The sequence below is a fragment of the Sminthopsis crassicaudata genome, chromosome 3, assembly GCF_048593235.1.
Source record: "Sminthopsis crassicaudata isolate SCR6 chromosome 3, ASM4859323v1, whole genome shotgun sequence".
Lineage (NCBI taxonomy): Eukaryota > Metazoa > Chordata > Mammalia > Dasyuromorphia > Dasyuridae > Sminthopsis > Sminthopsis crassicaudata.
In genome coordinates this window covers 598,884,060-598,903,382 of record NC_133619.1, presented here as the reverse complement: position 1 = coordinate 598,903,382, position 19,323 = coordinate 598,884,060, and the positions used below count along the sequence as shown (strand labels likewise).

At 52.7% G+C, this 19,323-nt stretch overlaps 1 protein-coding gene across 6 annotated transcripts in view; it reads left to right on the top strand.

Annotated features, from left to right (window-relative positions):
* The first annotated feature begins 409 nt into the window (after positions 1–409).
* The window catches only part of ZNF362 (zinc finger protein 362), a 33,391-nt gene continuing 14,477 nt past the window's right edge, over positions 410–19,323 (top strand). The window contains exons 1-2 of one of the 6 annotated variants that reach the window (XM_074305517.1): positions 410–598; positions 13,793–13,863. In XM_074305517.1, coding sequence (XP_074161618.1) covers positions 425–598; positions 13,793–13,863 — 245 coding nt within the window. In that variant the 5' untranslated portion in view covers positions 410–424. Of the gene's footprint in view, positions 599–975; positions 1,020–1,283; positions 1,767–2,333; positions 2,614–13,792; positions 13,864–19,323 lie in introns of those variants that run through there. The other 5 variants (XM_074305518.1, XM_074305523.1, XM_074305519.1 and 2 more) reach the window with 5 other exon arrangements.

The window sequence follows — 19,323 nt, the reverse complement described above, 5'->3', positions numbered from 1 at the left end:
TTAGGAGCCAAGATTGTTGGGTTTTTTTTTTTGTTTGTTTGTTTGTTTGTTTTTTGTTTTGTTTTGTTTTTGGCTTTGTCTCTTCACTAGGTGCCTGACACATAGTAGGTGTTTAAAAATGCTTGTTGACTGATTTGAACAGATTACCTGGAATAGGAGATTCAAAATTGAGATAGGATACTTTTCCTGCTCCCAACAAGTTTCTAGTCTGGGGGCGGGGGGTGGAGGGGTGCAGACACAAGTCACTGTTTTTTTATTCTTTTATTTACAGCTCCAGCTAAGGTGCCCAAGTGTGAGGGGATAGTGCAGACGATTAACGGGAGATGTCTTTAGATAGATAAGGCCAAGCGAGCTGAATTGTCAGGCTCCGGGAAGCTTAAATTGGCTCTCCTACACTGGGAGACACTGCGGCTTCCCCAGCCAGATGAAAACGTGTTGGGAGGACGAGCCTTCGAGCGCTGAGCAGGGTGCCCTGGAATCGAGAGGGAGGGAGACTCGAGAGGTCCAGGAGAAGATGCTCAGTGATGCTGTGACCAGAGTGTACAGGGAAAATGGAAATGAAGTCCGACATCTGAGAGGGACCGGCTCGGGGGGAAAGGTGGGGAGCTGGATCGGCAGGGCTCGGGGTGGAAGGAGTCGGGGACGAGGCCGGGTTTGATAATAATGTGGCTCCCTGGAGACTGCCCCCCCACTGGACCCTACGGGGGCAGGACAGGGTGCTCTGTACTGGAAAGAGCAGATGCCTGGATGTCTCTGCAAAGTGCTCCAGGCCTGCCTCCCTCCCCAGCCTGACACCTTCCTCCCTTTCTTTCTTCTTTTTTAAAATCGTTGGCCAGCTTCTTGACTCTAACCATTCAGTAACAGGTATAAAGCCCTCACCGGAGAGGAGGTTAAACGTCCTTATCTCGGTGGGGACTAGAAGCCCGAGGCTGGCCCGGGGCTGGACGCTCCCCGGCCTAGCCGCCCGTCCCCGCGGGCCGCGCCAGGACAATGGGCTGCCCGGACCCCGGCGGGGGAATGTACAGGCCTCGAAGCCCGCAGGCTCGGCCGCCCCGGCCGGGTCCTTTGTGGCTCGGCCCGGCGCTGGGGAGCCCCCGTGCGAGCGCGCCGGCCCGCGCCCCCGCCCCTCCCCCCCGCGCGCCCCTCTCCCGGGCTCGGCTCTCCTCCTCCGCTCTCCCCCACGCGCGCACAGCCCGCGCCCCCCTCCCCCCCAGCCCGCCCCCTCCCCCTGCAGCGCGGGCTGGCGGGCGGGCGGGCTGGCGGGCGGGCGCTGCCCATTCTCGGGAGCCCCCGGGGCAGGAGCGCAGCGGAGCCGGGGAGAGGCGGGGGCCCGCGCCGGCCCCCGGGGACACGGCGGGGAGCGCCCCCCGGAGCGGGGCTGGCTGGCGGAGGAGCCGAGGGGAGCGAGCCTGCGAGCCTGCCCGCCGCCCGCCGCCGCCGCCGCCCGCCCGCCTGCCGCCCGCCTCCTCCAGCCTCGGCCACCGCCGCGGTAGCGGCGCCTGCAGCCCCCAGAAGTGAACAGCAGGCGACCCGGAAGGTTTGAGCTCGGGCTTCCCCGCCGGAGCGCAGCCGAGCCGAGCCGAGCGGAGCCCAGCCCGAGCCCAGCCCTCCTCGGCCGGCCGGCCGCGGCGGAGGCGGGAGGCAGGGCGGGCGGCGGGCAGCGCGGCGGCCGCGGCGGAGCTCGGGCGGAGGCACGGGCGGCGACGGCGGAGGCGGCGCGGGCTCTCGCTGCAGCCCCGGAGCTGCCCGCCAGCGAGCGGAGCCAGGTCTGTGCGGGGCCGGGGCCGGGGCCGGGGCGCGGGCGGGACTCTCGGACTGACGGCCCGGGGCCGGGCCCGGGCGGGCCGAGGGCGGGCGCCAGGAGCAAAAGTTGCGCGGAGTTGCGGGGCCCGGGGCGGGGGCGTGGGGAGGGGGCCGCTGTCAGCCGGGCCGAGCGGAGGCAGGCCCGGGGCTTCGGGAGCTCCGGCCACGGCCCGCGCTCGCGCCAGTAGCTCCCGGGGCTCGCGCGCCGCCACCGTCCCCGGTAGCCCGGGCGGCGGCGGTCACGGCAGCTGTAGTAGCCCCGGCGCCGGCCCCGGCCCCGGCCCCGGCCCTGGCCGGCGGCTGCAGCTCTGGGCTCGCAGGCTCGCGGGGGGAGGAAGTGTCTCGGGCTCTTTTTTTTTTTTTTTTTTTTTTTAAAGCCGGGCTATTCAAACCTGCTCGCAATTCTCCGGTAAACAATGATTCATGGGGCTTAATGCAAATAAACTGATTGCAAATGGAGCGGGGCTCGCGCGCAGCGGCCGCCGCGCCGGCTGGGTGGCCAGCGCCGGATTTCTGCCTTTTTTTGCAGATCTGCAGAATATGGCGTCCCTGTCCTGTTTTAAAAATAAGCCAGGCTGCCATTTTTGTTTTTCTTTTGTCTGAAAATTTTAATAAAACTGTCTGAGAATGTGGGAGAGGCGGCTGGAGGCGAAGGGGGCCCCCCAAAGCCACGGCTTTTTTTTGCTTTTCTTTGGCACTTTTGGGCCGTGTGTGCAGGAGCCTCGCGGGGCTTGAGACACAATGTAATCGCACTTGAAAGAGAAAAAAGGAAACAGCCCTGAGATCGGGGCCCGGCTGCCCGCCGAGGGGGTAAAGTTAACTCGGACCCAAAGTTTGGGGTTTGGGGCTTTGGGGGGGGCTTTTGGGGGGGCTCTAAATTTTTCCCGGAGGGGGTGGGTGGGATAAAAAGCTAGAATGGAAGGAGACCCGAGTGGGTGGATTTGCTACTTAGCGGGTTATTTAGTAGGAAAGTGGATTCGAAAGGAAGGGGCTGCTCCTCAGGAGGGGGTGCCGGGGGCGAGGGCGTTTGGGGGAGCAGGGGGCGCTGTTAAGGAGGAAATGCCCCCTCCCCATATATCATTCCTAGAGTGGGGATGCCGGGGAGGCTGTGAAGGAGCTAGGGGAAGGGTTTCAGGATGGAGAGGTTGCCCCTGGCTCAGTCTCTTGGGCACCTGGTGGTGCTTAACCCGCTTCTTTGGAACCATCTCTCCTAGAGTCTGTGACCCGCCTGGAGCCACTTAGGGTAGAGACATGTTTGCTTCCTATGGGGTTCCTGCATCCTTTCCAGCAGCTCTTGTGGGGATCCCGGCAGGGCGCTAACGGGGCCGGATAGAATTCATTTTCCCTCTCTGAGACTCAGTTTCCTCTTCTGTACGATGCTTGGACTGGATTTAAGTCTCCTAAGACGTCCTCCGAATCTGTGACTAAGTGTTTTTGGACCCCAGAAGCACTTTCAGAGATTGTTGGAAACAACTTGGGGCGGCCGCAGGAATGGCTGCTCTCTTTTGGGGAGGGGGAGATGAAAAAATTATTTCCGGGGGTCAGGTAGGAGACCTAGAGGAACTTGATTGCAGGTTATTTGCAAGGGAGGCAAGAAGCCGTGGTAACACATCTATTTGAGTTAAGTTAGGATAGCTTTTCAATTCCTTTATCACCTTCTGCAACACTTATTAAACCATTCTGTCCTCTGCTCCCAAGCCCACAAACTCTAGGGCCCTCTAATGCATCCTTCCTTAATCTTCTTTGTCACCAAATTGCCCTGGGCAAATTCCTTCACCTCTCCCAGCCTCAGTTTCCCCATCTGTAAGAAAAATGAGGGGATGGACCCTACGTCCTCTCAGATCTCTTCTAGCTTTATAATCAGTCATATGAAATGTCTTTGACCCTATCTCCCTTTATTCTTGGTGTTCACTGCTGAACAGGATTGTATCTCATGGGGTTCCTGGGCCATTCCCAGAATGCCTTGTCTGTTAAGGAGATAGTGTTATAAGGAGTACAGGCAGAGGAACATTTCTGACCCTGACTGGGGAGGGTTGGACAGGTAGGTTCTGGATCAGAACCATCTGGGAATGTATGTAGGATTGATGTATGTCTTGATGTGGGGTTTTTGTATGATTGGAATGCTTATGAATCACATTTTCGTGGAGGTGATGGGACAGATTCAGAACTGATAGATTCTATCCTTTGATAGACTGAACTGAAAGCTTATAATAGCATAGCATTTGTTTCTTACCCCATCCTCGGAGAGCCTGAGTTGATTCTTGCCTCTGGCAGAAGGAAGCTTGGTAGGCCCAAAAGGGCCTGTTAATGAACAATGAATTGTTCTCGGAGGTTATAAACTTCAGAAGAAAATCCGCATTTATTAAGCATCTGCTGTGTGCCAGATACTCACCTAAGAGTTTCACAAATCTTGATCTTCACCACAAGGTTTGGAGATAGGTGTTGTTATCAGCCTAATTTTACAGATAAGGAAATTAAGTCTCTCCCTGGGGGCTCTCAACTAGAAAAGGTTTGAGGCTGGATTAAATTTGAGTCTTCCTAACTCCAGACCTGGGGCTCTATCCATTCCACCATCAGCTGCCTCTAGGGCTGTGAGGGATTTCAGAGGTCATTTTATCCAACACCTCTGATTTAACTGAGGAGGAATCAAAGAACTGGGAGGATGACTGATTTGCATGAAGGTCAGTGACATAAGTAATGTCAGAGGCAGGATCTGAACCCTGTTTGTCCAACTCTTGACTGACCACCTGGCCTAGCACAGACCTTAGTCTTCCTTTCATAGTTGGTTCATTTTTCTGAAAGGTGAAGTCTTTCTTCCTTTCACAAGGATTAAGGAGAAATTTAGGGATGATTTGATATGTCTTTCATTGGTTTATGGGTGTTATGGGAAAGAGGGATTAGATGTGTTCTGCTTGACTTCAGAATTAGAAGCATTAGAAGGGATAGAAGACTTCATTTAATGCCAGATTCCCTAATAATTAGAGCGGTCCAAAAGTGGAATGGGTTTCCTTGAGAGGGAGTAGGTTTTCCTCCACACTAGCAGTCCTTAAAGGGAGGCTAGATGCTTGGGTACAATAATTTCTAGATTATTTGAAAGTACACAGAACACTTTAGACATTATTTTATTTGAGCCTCACAACAATCCCAAGAGATAGTTATATAGATATATATTTATATCATTTTACTATATATATATGCATATATATATGTATTTACTATCTATCTATATCTATATCTATACATATAGTTTTACAGATGAAGAAATTGAGACTCAGAGATATCATAGACTCTGAAGAGATGTGGCTAATTCATAAAGTCACCAGAATTTTGGTGTGTGACTGGGTGAGGCAAGGGTACAGAGAGATCTGAGCTATCTAGTCTAACCTCCCATATTTTACAGGCAAGGGAACTGAGACCACTGGGGTGTGGGATTATTCTGTGACCTGTGCATAGTCTAGCAGAATTTGAACCTAGTTCTTTCTGATACCAAGATCAAAATTGCCCACTATACCAGAAGGCTTATTGGTCAGGAATGGGTGGATTGAGTGGCCGCTAAGCTCCTGTCCGGCTTTGAGATTTTGTGATTGTAAGTTAGTTAGTAAGGATCAAATTTCATCTTTCCCCCCCCCCCCGTATTTTCTGGACATGTATTTGATTTTGAGAGCATGCAAAGAATAAACTTGGGTTTTGAATCAAGAAATTTTAGGTCTTATGGATACCAGGGTACCTCCTAGGAGATCTAGGTCTCTCCTTGGCCACTGCCTTTAGAGAGGATTGGTTTAGCCTTGTTCCTGAGAGGTCAAGCAATACGAGCTGGGCTTGGGGAGAAGTGATTCCCCAAGTTGTTCAGATTTGAGTTGGAGTAGCATGCTCACCCTCCACTGACGTACATCATTCTTCACATTACTTTGCTGGATCTTCAGTCATGGGTGAGATTGGTAGTGAAAGTTTTACCCCGCCCAATTTACAGTTGAAAAAACTGAGGCTCAGAAGGAAAATGACTTTCCAGAGTCCCATAGTTGGCATAGGAGGACTTGAACTTAGGTCTTAATGCAGTTAGCGGGGGAGCCAGGAATTATAAGTAGAGATGAGACTAGATTGGGAACTTTTGTTCTGTGTTCTTTTCAGGCAGAGTTAGATCCCACACTTGGGAGTTTGGAGGCTCTGGTCTGTTTGGGAGAGTGAGGAGAGGGCGAAGGGATGGCTGACACTGAGGTGCCTTTCCTTCCCCAGTAGAGGCCAGGAGGACAGACAGCTCTAGGAAATCTGACTGAAGGCAGGTCGGAGGCTCTGAGGCCATTACAGGGGAGAATTCCTATCCATCGGGCCAGTAGGGAGCAAGAAGCTAAACCCTCTGGACCCAGCCTCTGCCTTGCCTGTTCTGTTGCCCATTCCCTTTTTCTACTGTACAGTGAAGATTCAGCAGATACTTTCTTGTCCTGTGTGCTAAGTCCCTGGGTAGAGGTGAGAACAGAGTTCTTCAGGACTTACTGTAGGTATCCCTTCCCTTACGTAAGATTGCAAACCCTGTAACTAGGAACACATTCAGGGACTGCAAAAATCAGGAAAATTCATTCCCCTGTAGCCAGCCTGTGGATGAGGTTCTCTGGTCAGGGATGGGTGGCTTCCAAATGACATTTCTACCATTTTTTGCTAGGACCCATAGCTGAAGCCTTTCTAGCTTTCGGGGATCCAAAAAAAAATCCCAAGGTTCCTGCCTGCCCTCAGAAAGCTTATTGTCTAATTGGAGAAGCAAATAATTGTCAAATGAGGCGATCTGGGAGGGCTCAGGGGAGCCAGTCTAGAAGGACAGGCAGGTGGTAGAGAATAGGAAAACAGGATGTTCTAGACCAGGGCTCCTACTTCTCCAATGGAATTCGAGGTCTACCAGGTACTTTCTTCACCATACACATGTGAGGTGAGCAGAACTAGTATTATTATGACTAGTTTTCAGTTGACAAAACTGAGAATGGGAGCAGTTAAGTTGCTGGCCCCACATCTAGTGAAGGTGTTTCCAGTTCATTTCTCTCTTGTAGCTCTGTTCTACTCCCTTGCTTGTTCTTATGCTAAATCTTTCCTGGGGTAGTCTCTTGGAATCTAGCTCTTTAGGGATCTAGTAGGATAAATGATCATTTCCCAGGCTCCTTTGTCCCAGTCTCTTGATTCCTGATAAGAGTCTTGTCTACAGTTCAGAAGGATTTTGTGGAAGAGAACCACCAGATGTCTGAGACTGAAATGGCCTGGTAACACGTGCCTTGAAGGAGGTCATTTTTCAGAATCGAAAGTGAGCTCTCAAGGGCCCTCACTTCCTTCATCTTCCTTCCTCAAGGCCTCATGGTGGTAAGCTGGCTCTGGGGAGGACAAAGCAGCTGCCCATTCTGTGGCCAAGTTTAGATCTCCAGCAGCCTAAAGTCCAAGGTTCCCGTTTCTGCGTCCAAAGCCCCTTAATCCTGCTTCTGTTTGGATGGAGAGAGTGCCCCGCTCCTCCCTCTTTCTCTCAGTCAGACACATCCACTCTGGTCTGGGGGCCTTGCTCAGGCCCTTTTCCCTCTGCTTGGAATTCCCTGAAAAAGGCTCTGGCTTTGGAGCTGGAGGAGCTGGATTCATATCCTGTCTCTGTTACCTGATCCCAAGTGACCTTAAACAAGTGACTTCACCTCTCAAAGATGGAACTTCCTTTCCTTTAAAAAAGGAAGTGATTGGACTGGATGGCCTCTGATCTCCTCATTTTTGAGTAATAAGGAATCACAGAGGAATAGATTCTGCAGGTCCTGCTGGTGCTAGAAGACTTGTGGAAGCCCTTAGGTGTTTCCTTGCTCTCCATGTTTGACATTTATGGCCTTTCCAATCTGATCTGGCTCCAGTGCTCTGCCTGGTACTTATTTGTCCAGACCTGTAATTGCCTTTATCTCCGGAACTCCCGGTGTGGACATTTGTTCCTCCGGTTCAGATAGAGCAAGTGATAGGAAACTTGCAGGCCAAGTGTGGCCCTGGGGCTTGGAGTGGTAGGCTAAGGTCATGCAGCAGGAAGTCCCTGAGACAAGGCCTGACCCCAGCCCATCCAGCCTTCATTAGTCCATTACCCTCCACCTCTGCTGCCTTGAGTAAGTTCTACTTGGATAAATACTGCTTGAACTCCGGACTCTAAGGTTGGAACATCCAAGTGGAGGGTGGCCTCAGGTCCCAAGTATTTTGGGAAGTTAGCTCCCCGACAAGTGATAAGATTTGCCTAAGAACTAAGAGGTGCTAAGCCCAGGTAGGATCAGACCTCAAAGTCTGGCTCAAGTGTTCTCCAGGCTCAAACCCTGATTCATTCAGCCATCCTGCAGAATGGATCTGGGGGCCTTCCTCTGGACACTTTGTACCTTATCAGTCTCTGTTCCAAAATGTGAGCCTCAGAACTCCAAATGTGATCCATCTGACCAGGCCAGCTGGGAGACAATGCCAGATCTGGAGTCAGGAAGAGCTGAATTCAAATCTGACCTCAGACACTTAATGGTGTGACCCTGAGCTTGTCACTTAACCTGTACTTCCCTCCATTTCCTTGGCTGTATAATAGCCTCCTCCAGTTGGTATGTGGATCAAATGAGATAATATTTGTAAAAAGCACTTAGCATGGTGCCTGGCACATAGCGAGTGTTTAATAAATGCTTATTCGTTTCCCTTCCCTTCCCCCAAGCCAAGAAATGGGACTGTCAATTCCTTTATTGGAGACATTCTCTATTAGCTCAGTCCACTATCTCATTAACTGTTTTGCCTGTTTTGTCATCTTTTTGTCTTGTATTAAATTTTCAGTCTGCCAAAACCCCTATGTATTTATTCTTCACATATGAGTTTTTTTTAAATAAGTTTTATTGCGGCCTTTTATTTTTTACATTACAGTAAAAATTTCTAGTAATTTCTAGGCATACCCCTTTCCTTTGATGAAACTCTCCTATGTAACAAAGACAAACAATTCAGCAAAACCTGCTAACATATCACCTGTGACTGATGGGGTGTGCATCATTCTATACCCTGAGCCCCCCCCCCTCCTCTCCTGAAAGGAACTCCGTACATTTCCTCATGTGTCCCTGGGGCCAGGATTGTTCTCTACAGTCACTCAGAGGGCAGCTGCCTTTTAGTATTCTTCCAATTTACACAATTGTAGTCATTTTGGATATTGTTTGTCTTGCTTTGCTCTTCCTCAGTTTACCCAGATCTTTCTATGTTGCTCTGAATCCTCAGACTTGCCCATTCTGATGATGCAGTAATATTCCATCATAGTCATAAATAGGCAGCCTGGCCAGTGGAGAGAGAGCTCATCTTAGCATCAGGAATAACTAGATCCAGAGCTTGCTTTTCACACATCTCTATGGGCCAGTCACTCAGTGTCTCAGGACTGCAGGCAACTCTTAAAACTTGAAGTTACAAACCCTTGGCTGATCAGAACAAGTCCAGCCTCTGTTTCCCTGTTCAGTGTGTTCATCTGTTCCCCATTTGTTGGATATTCATATGATACAGTTTTAGAACTGAAATGTAATCCTTTTTATAGATAATATGTGAAATGACTTGCTAAAAGGCTCAGGTAAGTGGCAGAAATGAGATTTGAACTCAGACCCTCTGCCTCCACATCAAGGGATCCTTTGATGATCACCCACTTTGTTTCAGATTTTTTTGTCCCAAAGAGTACTCCCACAGTAACACTTTGAACTGCTATATAGTAGTTTTCGAAACCGAAGCAAAAGAGGAATTGAGTTACCTTGCTTCCCCCCAGATCTGTGGTATCTTTTTCTCCATTTTCCTCAAGCAGGGGCCTTCTGCCTTCCTTATTTTTCTTGCCTCTACATATAAAACAAAGATTTTTTTTACAACATCATAATTTCTAAATATATGCCTTCCCTCTCCCCCCAAGAACCAAAAAAATAAACAAATCAGCCCAAACTAACAACTAACTGTATCAAGAGATTGTAGAGAAATGTGATATTTCACATCCACTGTCATCCCTCAACTTTCCAAAGAAGGCAGGAAATGCCTTTTATCCTTTCTTCTCCAGGAGAGCTCAGCTTGGTCACTACAATTATGTAGCATTCAGTTCCCTTCTGTGATCCCTCCCCCCCCTTTTTTATTTATATTGCTATAATCATTGTGGATTTGATTTTTTTTTTTGGTCCTTCTTAATTCACCTGAATCAGTTCTCTTAAGTTTTCCCAGGCTTCTCCGAATTCTTCATATTCATTGTTTCTTGTGACACAGTAATGTTGTTACTGTATCATATCATGTATTGTTATTGTATTATAACTTGTCTAAGGGCATCTACTCTCTTTATAATTCTTTACTGCCTCAGCCCCTGAGGCTTTTGGCCTTCCTGATGCCATTCTGGCAGGTCCATGCTCTTCTGTGTTCTTTGACCTTGCTTCTATTTCCAAAATTCATCCATTCAAAATAAGAGCTGGTCAAAATATTCCCTGAAGGACCAGCCATTTGGGCATCTTCAGGTTTCCTTCCATGCTCTCATTTGTTCCTGTTTGCTAGAATTTTGTTCTGAGAAGCCTTCTGCCTCTGGAACTGATTTTCTTTGAAAAATCTAAGCCTGTGGAATCATACCAATATTTCTTTCTTCTTACCTCTTTAATTTCCATTCTCCTAAAGTCTAGGATGTAAATCAATCCCCTTTACAGAGTCCTTTGTCTCTGGCTATTGATCCACCTCTAATTCTCTCCCAATATAGAATGGAAGCTCCTTGAGAACAGGAGTTTTTTTTTTCCATTTTCCAACCCTAGTACTGTGCCCATGACATAGTAGACACTTTATAAATGCTTACTGAATGCATTTAGTTGAAAATGGAGGGGTCATACAACCTCCTGGGTTTCTTGCGTGTTGTGTTTGTAAATTGCTTATTGGACTGTAAGCCCTGTGAGAGCAGACATCCCTTAGTACTTAGCATAAGTTAAGCCCATGATAGATATACATTGATAGAATTATGGAGACCTTCCATCTGAGGAATTAAGGATGTGTGAAGGTGGGCTTTCTATGACACAGCTTGAGATAGCAATTCATTGAGACCAAGTGTGGGTGGGAATGGCGGGGCAATAGTAATCACAGTGCTGCGACCCCTCGCCCTGGGCTCAGGATGGAATCCATAAAATACAGCATGATGTTGCCATCTCAATAGCAGCGGACCTGGGTCTTGCTACTGAAAAATGACAATCACACTGTAATAATCACATGTGAAGCAGTCTGCAGAACATTAAATATAAAAGACTAATAAATAGCAGGGTAGTAACTCATCCCAGGACTCCATCCAGAATGAGGCGAATAATGATCATCATTTCATTCAGGTAGTTGCTTTATCCTTACCTAACACTAAATACAAAAGAATTCTAGTAGGACTGAGTTCCATAAATAAAGAATAGCATTTCCGAAGAGCTTTCAGATTTGGAAGGCACTTGTGATCTCACTACAGTTCTGGGATTTAGATGCTTCCTTTTACTGAGGTTGAGAGAGGGTGTGTAACTTGCTCAGAGTCTCACAGCCACACGAGTAAATGTCGGCGTTGGGATTTGAAATCAGGTCCTCCTGATACTTTCTCCACTGTGCTTCCTCAATGCCATCAAAGATGACAGTAATGAAGAATAATAGCTGGCATTTATGGGACACCTTATGGCCTGTGAAATGCTTTACATACATTATCTCCTCATCTGATCTTCTGATCCCAGTTAAACACTCTAGTCTCTGTGCCCCTGATTTATGGATGGAGAAAGTGAGATTCACAGAGGTCAAAGGTTGAGCCCTGGTCCAGGCTCCCAGGCCATATCTGAACTCAGCTGTCTGCTGACTCTGAGAGGCTAATGCTCCTTCCAGGACATCAGTCAGTCCATTGTCCATCACCTATCTGAGCACTGGGCAGACAAAGGAAGCCAAAAACCCAAAAGCTAAAAAACTTCAAGAAGCTCGCGTTCTCAGGGGGAGGCAGCACAACTCTGTGCAAACAAGGTACAGACAGGAGAATGAGGGTAATCTCCCGTAACCTCAGTTTCCTCATCCTTAAAGTAGGGTTTTTGCCCAATTGTCAGCCCTTCCTGCCCTGCAGTGGAGGTTATATCAGTAATGCTCTTTGAAAATGGTAAAAGCCTTACACAGATGGGAAGTGGAATTATGTGGTCCCAATGTTGGATTTGTGTAGTAAAAATGCCCCCACCTTGCAGCTGTATAAAAGTGATCATTGTCCCCTCTCCCCCAGTGTGCCTCCCCTGCTCTTCCTCAGCCTGCTTCTATAGGGCCTCAGTGTTCCTGTGGTCGGAGGATGTGGCAGGGCTGCTCCAAAGGGGCTGTCCCTGGGTCTCGAGCCTCTTGTCGGGTGGAGGGGATGGGGGAGACCTGGGTTTCCAAGATGCTGGGACTGTCCCAGAGTTGGGGCAGGGAAGGGCACTCTTCCCCACTCCATGAGTGGCCTTAGCCTGTGCCCGGCTCCCAGAAACAGCCCAGCAGTTCCAGTGGGGTTGCTATTGAACCTGCTGTCCTTCCATCTCTCAGGGAGGTCAGGGAACAGAACAGTCCCTTTGATGTAATTGTAGTAATTATTATTAATTAATACTAATTATTAATTATGATGGAAAATTAGCACTTTAAAGTGTGCACAACATGTACCTCCGTGTGAGGTAAGTCCTGTTATCATTTCTATTTCATGGATGAGGGACCTGAGGCTTGGAGTCCCCAGGTACAAGTTCTAGTAAAAAGGTCAGAATTGGCTTCCATGGCTCCTGCCTCCCAGCTGAGTGTTCCCCCTCTAGGACAGAGCGGGTTCCTCTGGGAAGGCAGGGCCCTGTGGCAGCAAACCTTCTGAAGCCCACAGACACCAGTCTGCGTGGCCCCCACTGCCGCCGGAACCTCAGCCCATGTGGCCTCCAGACAGCTTCTGGCTGGCTTAGCCAGGCCCGTCCAAGACCCTGAGACCCAGGCGGAAGACTTGTTGGGGCAGCTGATGCTTGGGAGGCCCCTCACTGGGAACCTATGGGGCGCCCCCTTGGGGTCCTCAGGACCAGCTGCCCTGGCCCTCCCACTCAGAGGTGCCCTCTCCCTTTCTCCAGCTTCCCTTCCTCCTCCTACTCCTCGAGGGCTCAGCGCCCGCCCCCAGCTCCTTTTTAGGGGTCTTTCTCTAGTAAGTGTTCAGCTTCTCCCTCACCTTTTCTGGCCACAGTTGGCATTTACCAGCCAGACTTCGGGCTCCGGGCGCTGAGGGGCCGGAGGTTCCCTCCTTGGCAGAGGAGCTTTCTTCAACCAGCCCTTGTAGCTGCCATCCAGCGGCTCCCCCTTAGGGCAGTCTTTAGATAAAGTCGCTCGCCCCTGACCCCCTCACCCTCTTCTGGGGGCCCCCACGTGCTTTGCTCGTTGTCCTCCCCCTAGCCGCTGGCTCCTGGAGACGGCTCTTCCTGCCGGGCAGCTTTTCTCCCCTTGCTCCGGAGCTCCCACTCCTAGCGCCCTTGCTTCCCTCCCGTCCCCCACGGCTCCTTGCGCCTTCCCCGGCCCAGAGGGCAGCGGTTCTTTCTTTGGCATTTCCTGTCACCGCCAGTCACTGAGACCCGGGGCGGCCGGGACCCCCTGAGAGCCGCAGCCTCACCCCCCTCCTGCCGGCCCTCTCCCCCCATGCCCCAGGCCAAGCTGATTCTCTTCCCCGACTCTGACCACTTATCTCTGTGGCGCGCCCGGGCTCCCGCAGTCATGGCGGGGAAAGCTCCGGGAGGAGGAGCGGGTGGCCAGCAGGGAGACTCACCTGAGCTGGCCCTCGGACAGCAGGAAGGCTCCCAGCGGCCCGGGGGAGGACCGCGGGGAGGACCGTGGCACAGGGAGCAGCGTGAGGAAGGCCTCGGAGGCGGGGGCCGCACAGGCCCTGTCTGGGGGCGTAGGACGCCCGGCCCAGCTGGGCCATTGAGACAAGACTGAAAGGCAGGCTCCCGCCAGCCTGCGGCGGGCCTTGAATGCCGAGCTAAGGGGTTTGTACTTTATTCTGTAGGTCATAGGGAGCCAGTTTGAGCAGAGGAGTGACATGGTCAGATCTGTGCAAAAGGGTCTGTCACACACACGGTATGTCTGTCTGTATGCATGCCTCCTCGTGCGTGTCTCCGCGTGCTGTGTGTCCGGGCGTCTCTTCTGCATGTGGGCCTGCTCCTCCGTGTGCATGTTTGTGTCCGTGTGCATCCCTGTGTGTACTTGCTTGGTGTTTGCGTGTATGCTTTGGGAACAGCCACGTGCCCACTTCCCAGGAAGGAGCTGGCGCCGGGCACGGAGCGGGAGCCCCTTAAACCGGCCCTGGGTGGTCCCGGCGCGCGGGCTGCGGGCCGCCCGGAGATCCCGAAAGCCTCGGTGCTCCCGGGGCCTGCGGCCCGCGATGGGGTCGGAGCGCCCGAGCCTGGGCCCGGGGCCCGCCCCCGCCTCGCTCCTCCCCCTGCCCGCCCCCGCCCCCCGCTCCGTCCCCGGCCCCCTTCGCAGCCATCTTCCCCTTTCTTGTGGGAGAGCGGAGCTGCAAGTTGGAAGCCGCCTCGCCCCGGGACGGGACGCCTCTCGGGGCAGGGGGACGGCCGGTCTGGGGCGGCGGCAGTCCTCCCGCTCTTCCTGGAGGGGGGACTTCCTCCCTGCCCGCCAGCTAGGAGCTCAGTGGGGGAGGCAGGGGTGCGCGTGCCCGCGGTGCTCACGCACGCACGCGCACAGCTCGTTACCTCTGCTGCAGTAATTAGCCATGTGCAGTGTTCTGCATGAACGGGCGCTCCCGCTTTCCGTTCCCAGCCCCGCCCCTCAGACCCCTCCTCTCTGGCCCAGCTTCTTTCCGCCGCCCCCACTCTGCACCATCTTCTGTCCCCGCCCTCCGGGGTCCTGTGCGAAGCCCCCCCCCCCCGCCGTCTCCCCAGCCTGGTAGATCATAGTAGATCCCTAGAGTGGGATCTCCTCATCGTCCGGGTGGCCGGGCCCCCTGCCCCTTGTTTTCCTTCCACTCGGAGGTCTCCCTCCTCCCTCTCATCGCCCCTCCCCCCCCTCGGCCTTCTCCGAAGCCTCGCCCACCCCGCTGGCTGACCAGCTCGGCCTCGGTCCCCATCCTTGTCCCGGGTTCAGCAAGCCTGCTCTGAGGTGATTGCGCCCCACGGCCCAGCCTCGTCTCTGGGCGAGCCCGCTTCCCAGGCGGCCCAGACATAATTCATCTCCCTGACCTCCTGTCAGCTCCCGGCTTCCGTGGACGACATCCCCAGACGGTGGGTGAGGCGGCAGCTCGGCCTAGCGGCTAAGGCCGCCCTTGGAGGCAAGAAGCCCTTTCTAGGCCCCATGAGGGGGTTGGACACCATGGGCGGCCGTAGAGGTCCCTCCCCAGCCCCAAAGACGTCCCCCAGCACTTCCCAGACTGCCCCTTCCACAGCTTGTGGATGCCCCGCCAGGCAGCCTCCCTTTCTCTGCCCTCAGGTAGCTTCTCCTTGGGCTCCCTCACAGCTTCTCCCCTGTCCCCTTGCAGTAGCCTCCAGCCAGGGCCTCTGCCCCCCCCAACACCACGCCAAGGCATTCTCCACACAGCTGCCCAGACCAGTTCCCTGATGCACAGATCTGAGCCCCTTGCTCCCCTGCTCAAATGCCTTCAATGGATCCCACCTACCTCTGGGATACAGGCTACACTCCTCAGCCTGTCATTGAAAGCCTTCCTTCATCTCCTTGCGCCTATCTGGACCTTTGGATCTTCTGAGACGGGCCAAGAGAGAGCTAGGCTCACACCCCGTTTCTTTGTCATTCTTGATAGCCCCAGATTCAGTTATCTGTTAAATGGGGATAATACAGCCTCTAGTAGTCCACCTTGCAGTTTTGTTTGACCTCAGAGAGGAAGTCTGTAGACTGCTTTGCAAAGCTGTCCTTAAAGCCGATGGACACGTCACTTCTTGTCTTTTCCATCTGAGTGCTGGCATTGTCTCTGGAACGTGCTCCACCCTCATCTCCCCCTTCAAGGCCCAGCTCTGGCGTCCCCACTTCGCGAAACTTTCCCTGGTCCCCAGCAGAAAAGGCTCTCTCCCACCCAGCACGTCCTACCCAGCGACCGGCAGCAGGCTTTGATTAGGCGCTTACTGTGTCCTTCTTCTGCTCCCATTCCATCTGACTTTGTACTATACTTACCTGTGTCTGTGTCATCCTCTGCCCCCAGACCCAGGACAAAGGCAGGGCCTTGGGCTCTTGATCTTGCTTGATGGCTATTTGTTGAATTATTGCATGGCCAGGGCCTGGAAGGGGTGAAGTCCGTTGTCAGAGGGGGAATGAGAGCCAGATGGAAAAGGAGCCTGGGACTTCAGCATTAGGAGGAGCTCCCAAGAGGGACCTTCCTGCACCAGGGCAACTCATCCCTGTTTTGTGAGGCAGGGGTGCTTGGACACAGAGCCTCCTGATCCCTGGGCTGGGTCTCTGCTGCGTGTGCCCATGGCAGAGCCAGGATTCAACTCTGGGTCCTTCAAAACTGGACCGGGCCTCCTCTGTCAGGACACCACCATCAGTCAACACAAGTGTGTCCCCACCTGTGCCCAGGACCTCCCCTCCCAAGGCCTCTCAATCTGTGAACATTATTAACATGCAAGCTTGTGGGCTAGATGCCCGAGACAGGAGAAAAAGCGAAGCCAGCCCTGCCCTCGTGGGGCTCCCAGTCTGTCCATTCAGACACTGGCCCTCAGTCAACCGGCACGGCGTCTATTTGCTGGCTCTCTTGCTCTGGCCAGCATTTGGACCAAGGTCTTCTTGCCTTGGTGCCGGGTGTCTGCAGCCTTAGCCTAGACTGCTGTGAGCTATGGGACAGGCCCTGGGAGAGGCCTTTGAAGCAGGTACAATCACTTGGAAAGTACATGGTCAGGTTCAGGAGTCAGAGATGGCCACGAGCTCAGGGGAGAGAAGGAACCAGGCCAGGCTTGGCCCTAGTCAGCGCCCTTGGCATTTCCCTAGCTAAGCTTAGTGTGGGTTGTAGCCCCAGAAGGCCACAGGAGGGATCAGAGAAGGGCTGCTCTTGGGCTGCCCTGGGTTTGGGGCCAGCCTGCTCTCGGTCATCCCTCTGGTCTTTCACAGTCAGAGAGACATGGGGAACAAGCGGAAATCCCGGCTGGGCACTTCTGGACCGCGGGCGTTTTAGCAAATTGGAGGTTCTGATCAGATTCCCATGGCTCAGCCCACCAGGGATGGGGACTGAGGTCTCCAAAAGGGGACTGGACCCCAGGCCTGGAGCGGGAAGGGCCCCTACATGGCGTGACCCCTTTTCACCCACAGAATCCTTATGGGACCTGGGTATATGGGCATGCATAAAATGGATGTACAGTCAGACATTCACCCATTTTGTGACCCTCCATAGGCAGCTACAAGACCAGTTTTAAGAAGTTGACATCTAGACCACACCCTTCCCTTCACAGAGGGGGAAACCAAGGCTCACAGAAGGCATAGCACATAGCCAAGGCCACACAGGGTGGGAACCCTGACTCTGCTACTGGGTCTCTGTCAGCTATTGGCAAGGCTTGTAGGAGGCTTAGGCAGAGATCCCTGGTGCCTGGTGCTTCAAGGGAGAGAATAAAGGGGTGTCTGGGGAACATTGGCCCTTCTGCGGAGTTTGTAAAATGAGGAAGTTGAGCTGGATTACTTCTAAGGTCTCTTCCAATTCTGAACTCCTTGCTCCAAATTCTAGGTTCTAAGGGCCCTCCTAGCTCTACATGCTGTGTTCTAAGGACCCTCCCACTTCTGACATCCTGGGTTCTAAGGGTCCTCCCAGCTCTGACCTTCTGGGTTCTAAGGGCCCTCCCAGTTCTGACATCCTGTGTTCTAAGGGCCCTCCCAGCTCTGACCTCTTGGGTTCTAAAGCCCTCCCAGCTCTGACCTCTTGGGTTCTAAAGCCCTCCCACTTCTGACATCCTGGGTTCTAAGGGTCCTTCCAGCTCTGATATGCTGTGTTCTAAGGGCCCTCCCAGCTCTGACCTCTTGGGTTCTAAAGCCCTCCCAGCTCTGACCTCTTGGGTTCTAAAGCCCTCCCACTTCTGACATCCTGGGTTCTAAGGGCCCTCCCAGCTCTGACATCCTGGGTTCTAAGGGCCTTCCCAGCTCTGACCTCCTGGGTTCTAAGGGCCCTCCCAGCTCTGACATCCTATGTTCTAAGGGCCCTCCCAGCTCTGATCTCCTGGGTTCTAAGGGCCCTCCCAGCTCTGACATCCTATGTTCTAAGGGCCCTCCCAGCTCTGACCTCCTGGGTTCTAAGGGCCCTCCCAGCTCTGATCTCCTGGGTTCTAAGGGCCCTCCCAGCTCTGACATCCTGTGTTCTAAGGGCCCTCCCAGCTCTGAAATTCTAGGTTCTAAGACCACTTCTTCAGGAACTTTGATAGTCTGTGTTTTCAGGTCCCTTCTCCAGGAGTTGACATGCTATTTCATGATTCTAACTTTCATAGTTATAGGAGCACAAACTTTTTCTGTTTTGGATAAAAGCCTTTCCAAAAAGGATGAGAGGGTACTGAGCGTAGTGGAACTGTTACTCAGCAGATCATGATCTTTGTTAGACACACCAGTTCTGGCAGTGGGCTCTACAGCTGTGTGGTACCCATAGTAACTGCAGTGCTCATGCCTGATTTTAATAGTTTTTCTCTCTCCTCCCTTACCGTCAGTGGGTTTATAGCAGCAGCTTCCTTTCCCTCTCTGAACATTCTGTCTCTCCTCTGGCCAGTACTGCTGGACCTGTGTGATATAGCCCTGAGACTTCCTGGGGATAGCCTCAATGTGGTCAATGGCCAAGGGGTTCCCCCTGAGAAAAGGGAAGTCTGGGGCTTAAAGGCATGGATTTTGTAGCGTTTGCTTCCTGCTGAATTCTGGAGAGGAAAGCCAGGGCCTAGGAAGCTGAATTTCTCTTTTATTTGCACCTTGGACTTCTCTGGCCCCACCTTGGGATGCCAGACCTTCTTCCTCCTTGCTGTTCCCGATGCAATCTGTGGTGCTGTGAGAAGAGCAGGAAGGGGGTTGGGGCAGGGAAGAAGGATCTTGTAAAGATACTGTCAGACCAGTAACTCCCGCCCAGCTGACCCAGAAAGGATCCACAGAATTCTGGAGGCTCTTCTCTGCCACAGACCCCTCCTGGTGACCTCAGGCACCTCACTGAAGGTGTTCCCATTGCTCTTTATAAAATGACTTCCAAGCCTATAATTTGGGCTCTGCAGAAACATCCCGCTATCCCCAACCCGCCGAGCGACCCCCTCCAAGGAAGAAGGGTTCCCCACCCAGTAGGCAGCCTGTCTCACATGGGGTCTTATGGTGGGACGTGAAGGTGACCAGAAAAACCAGGCCTTGAAGGTGCAGAGGCCGGAATAAGCCTGGGGAGGAACCCGAGCTGCCTCCCAGCCCAGAGCCCCAGCTGCACAGGAAGCCCCCTCGGAGCTCCAGCGGCCGAAGCTGGCTCCTATCCCGACATGCTTTATCCCCTTGTCCCCCCACACTGGCCTTCTGAGTCCTGCAGGGGTAAAGCCCACATCTGGTTGGAGATGGTCTCTCCCACTTGACAGGGGGCTCAAA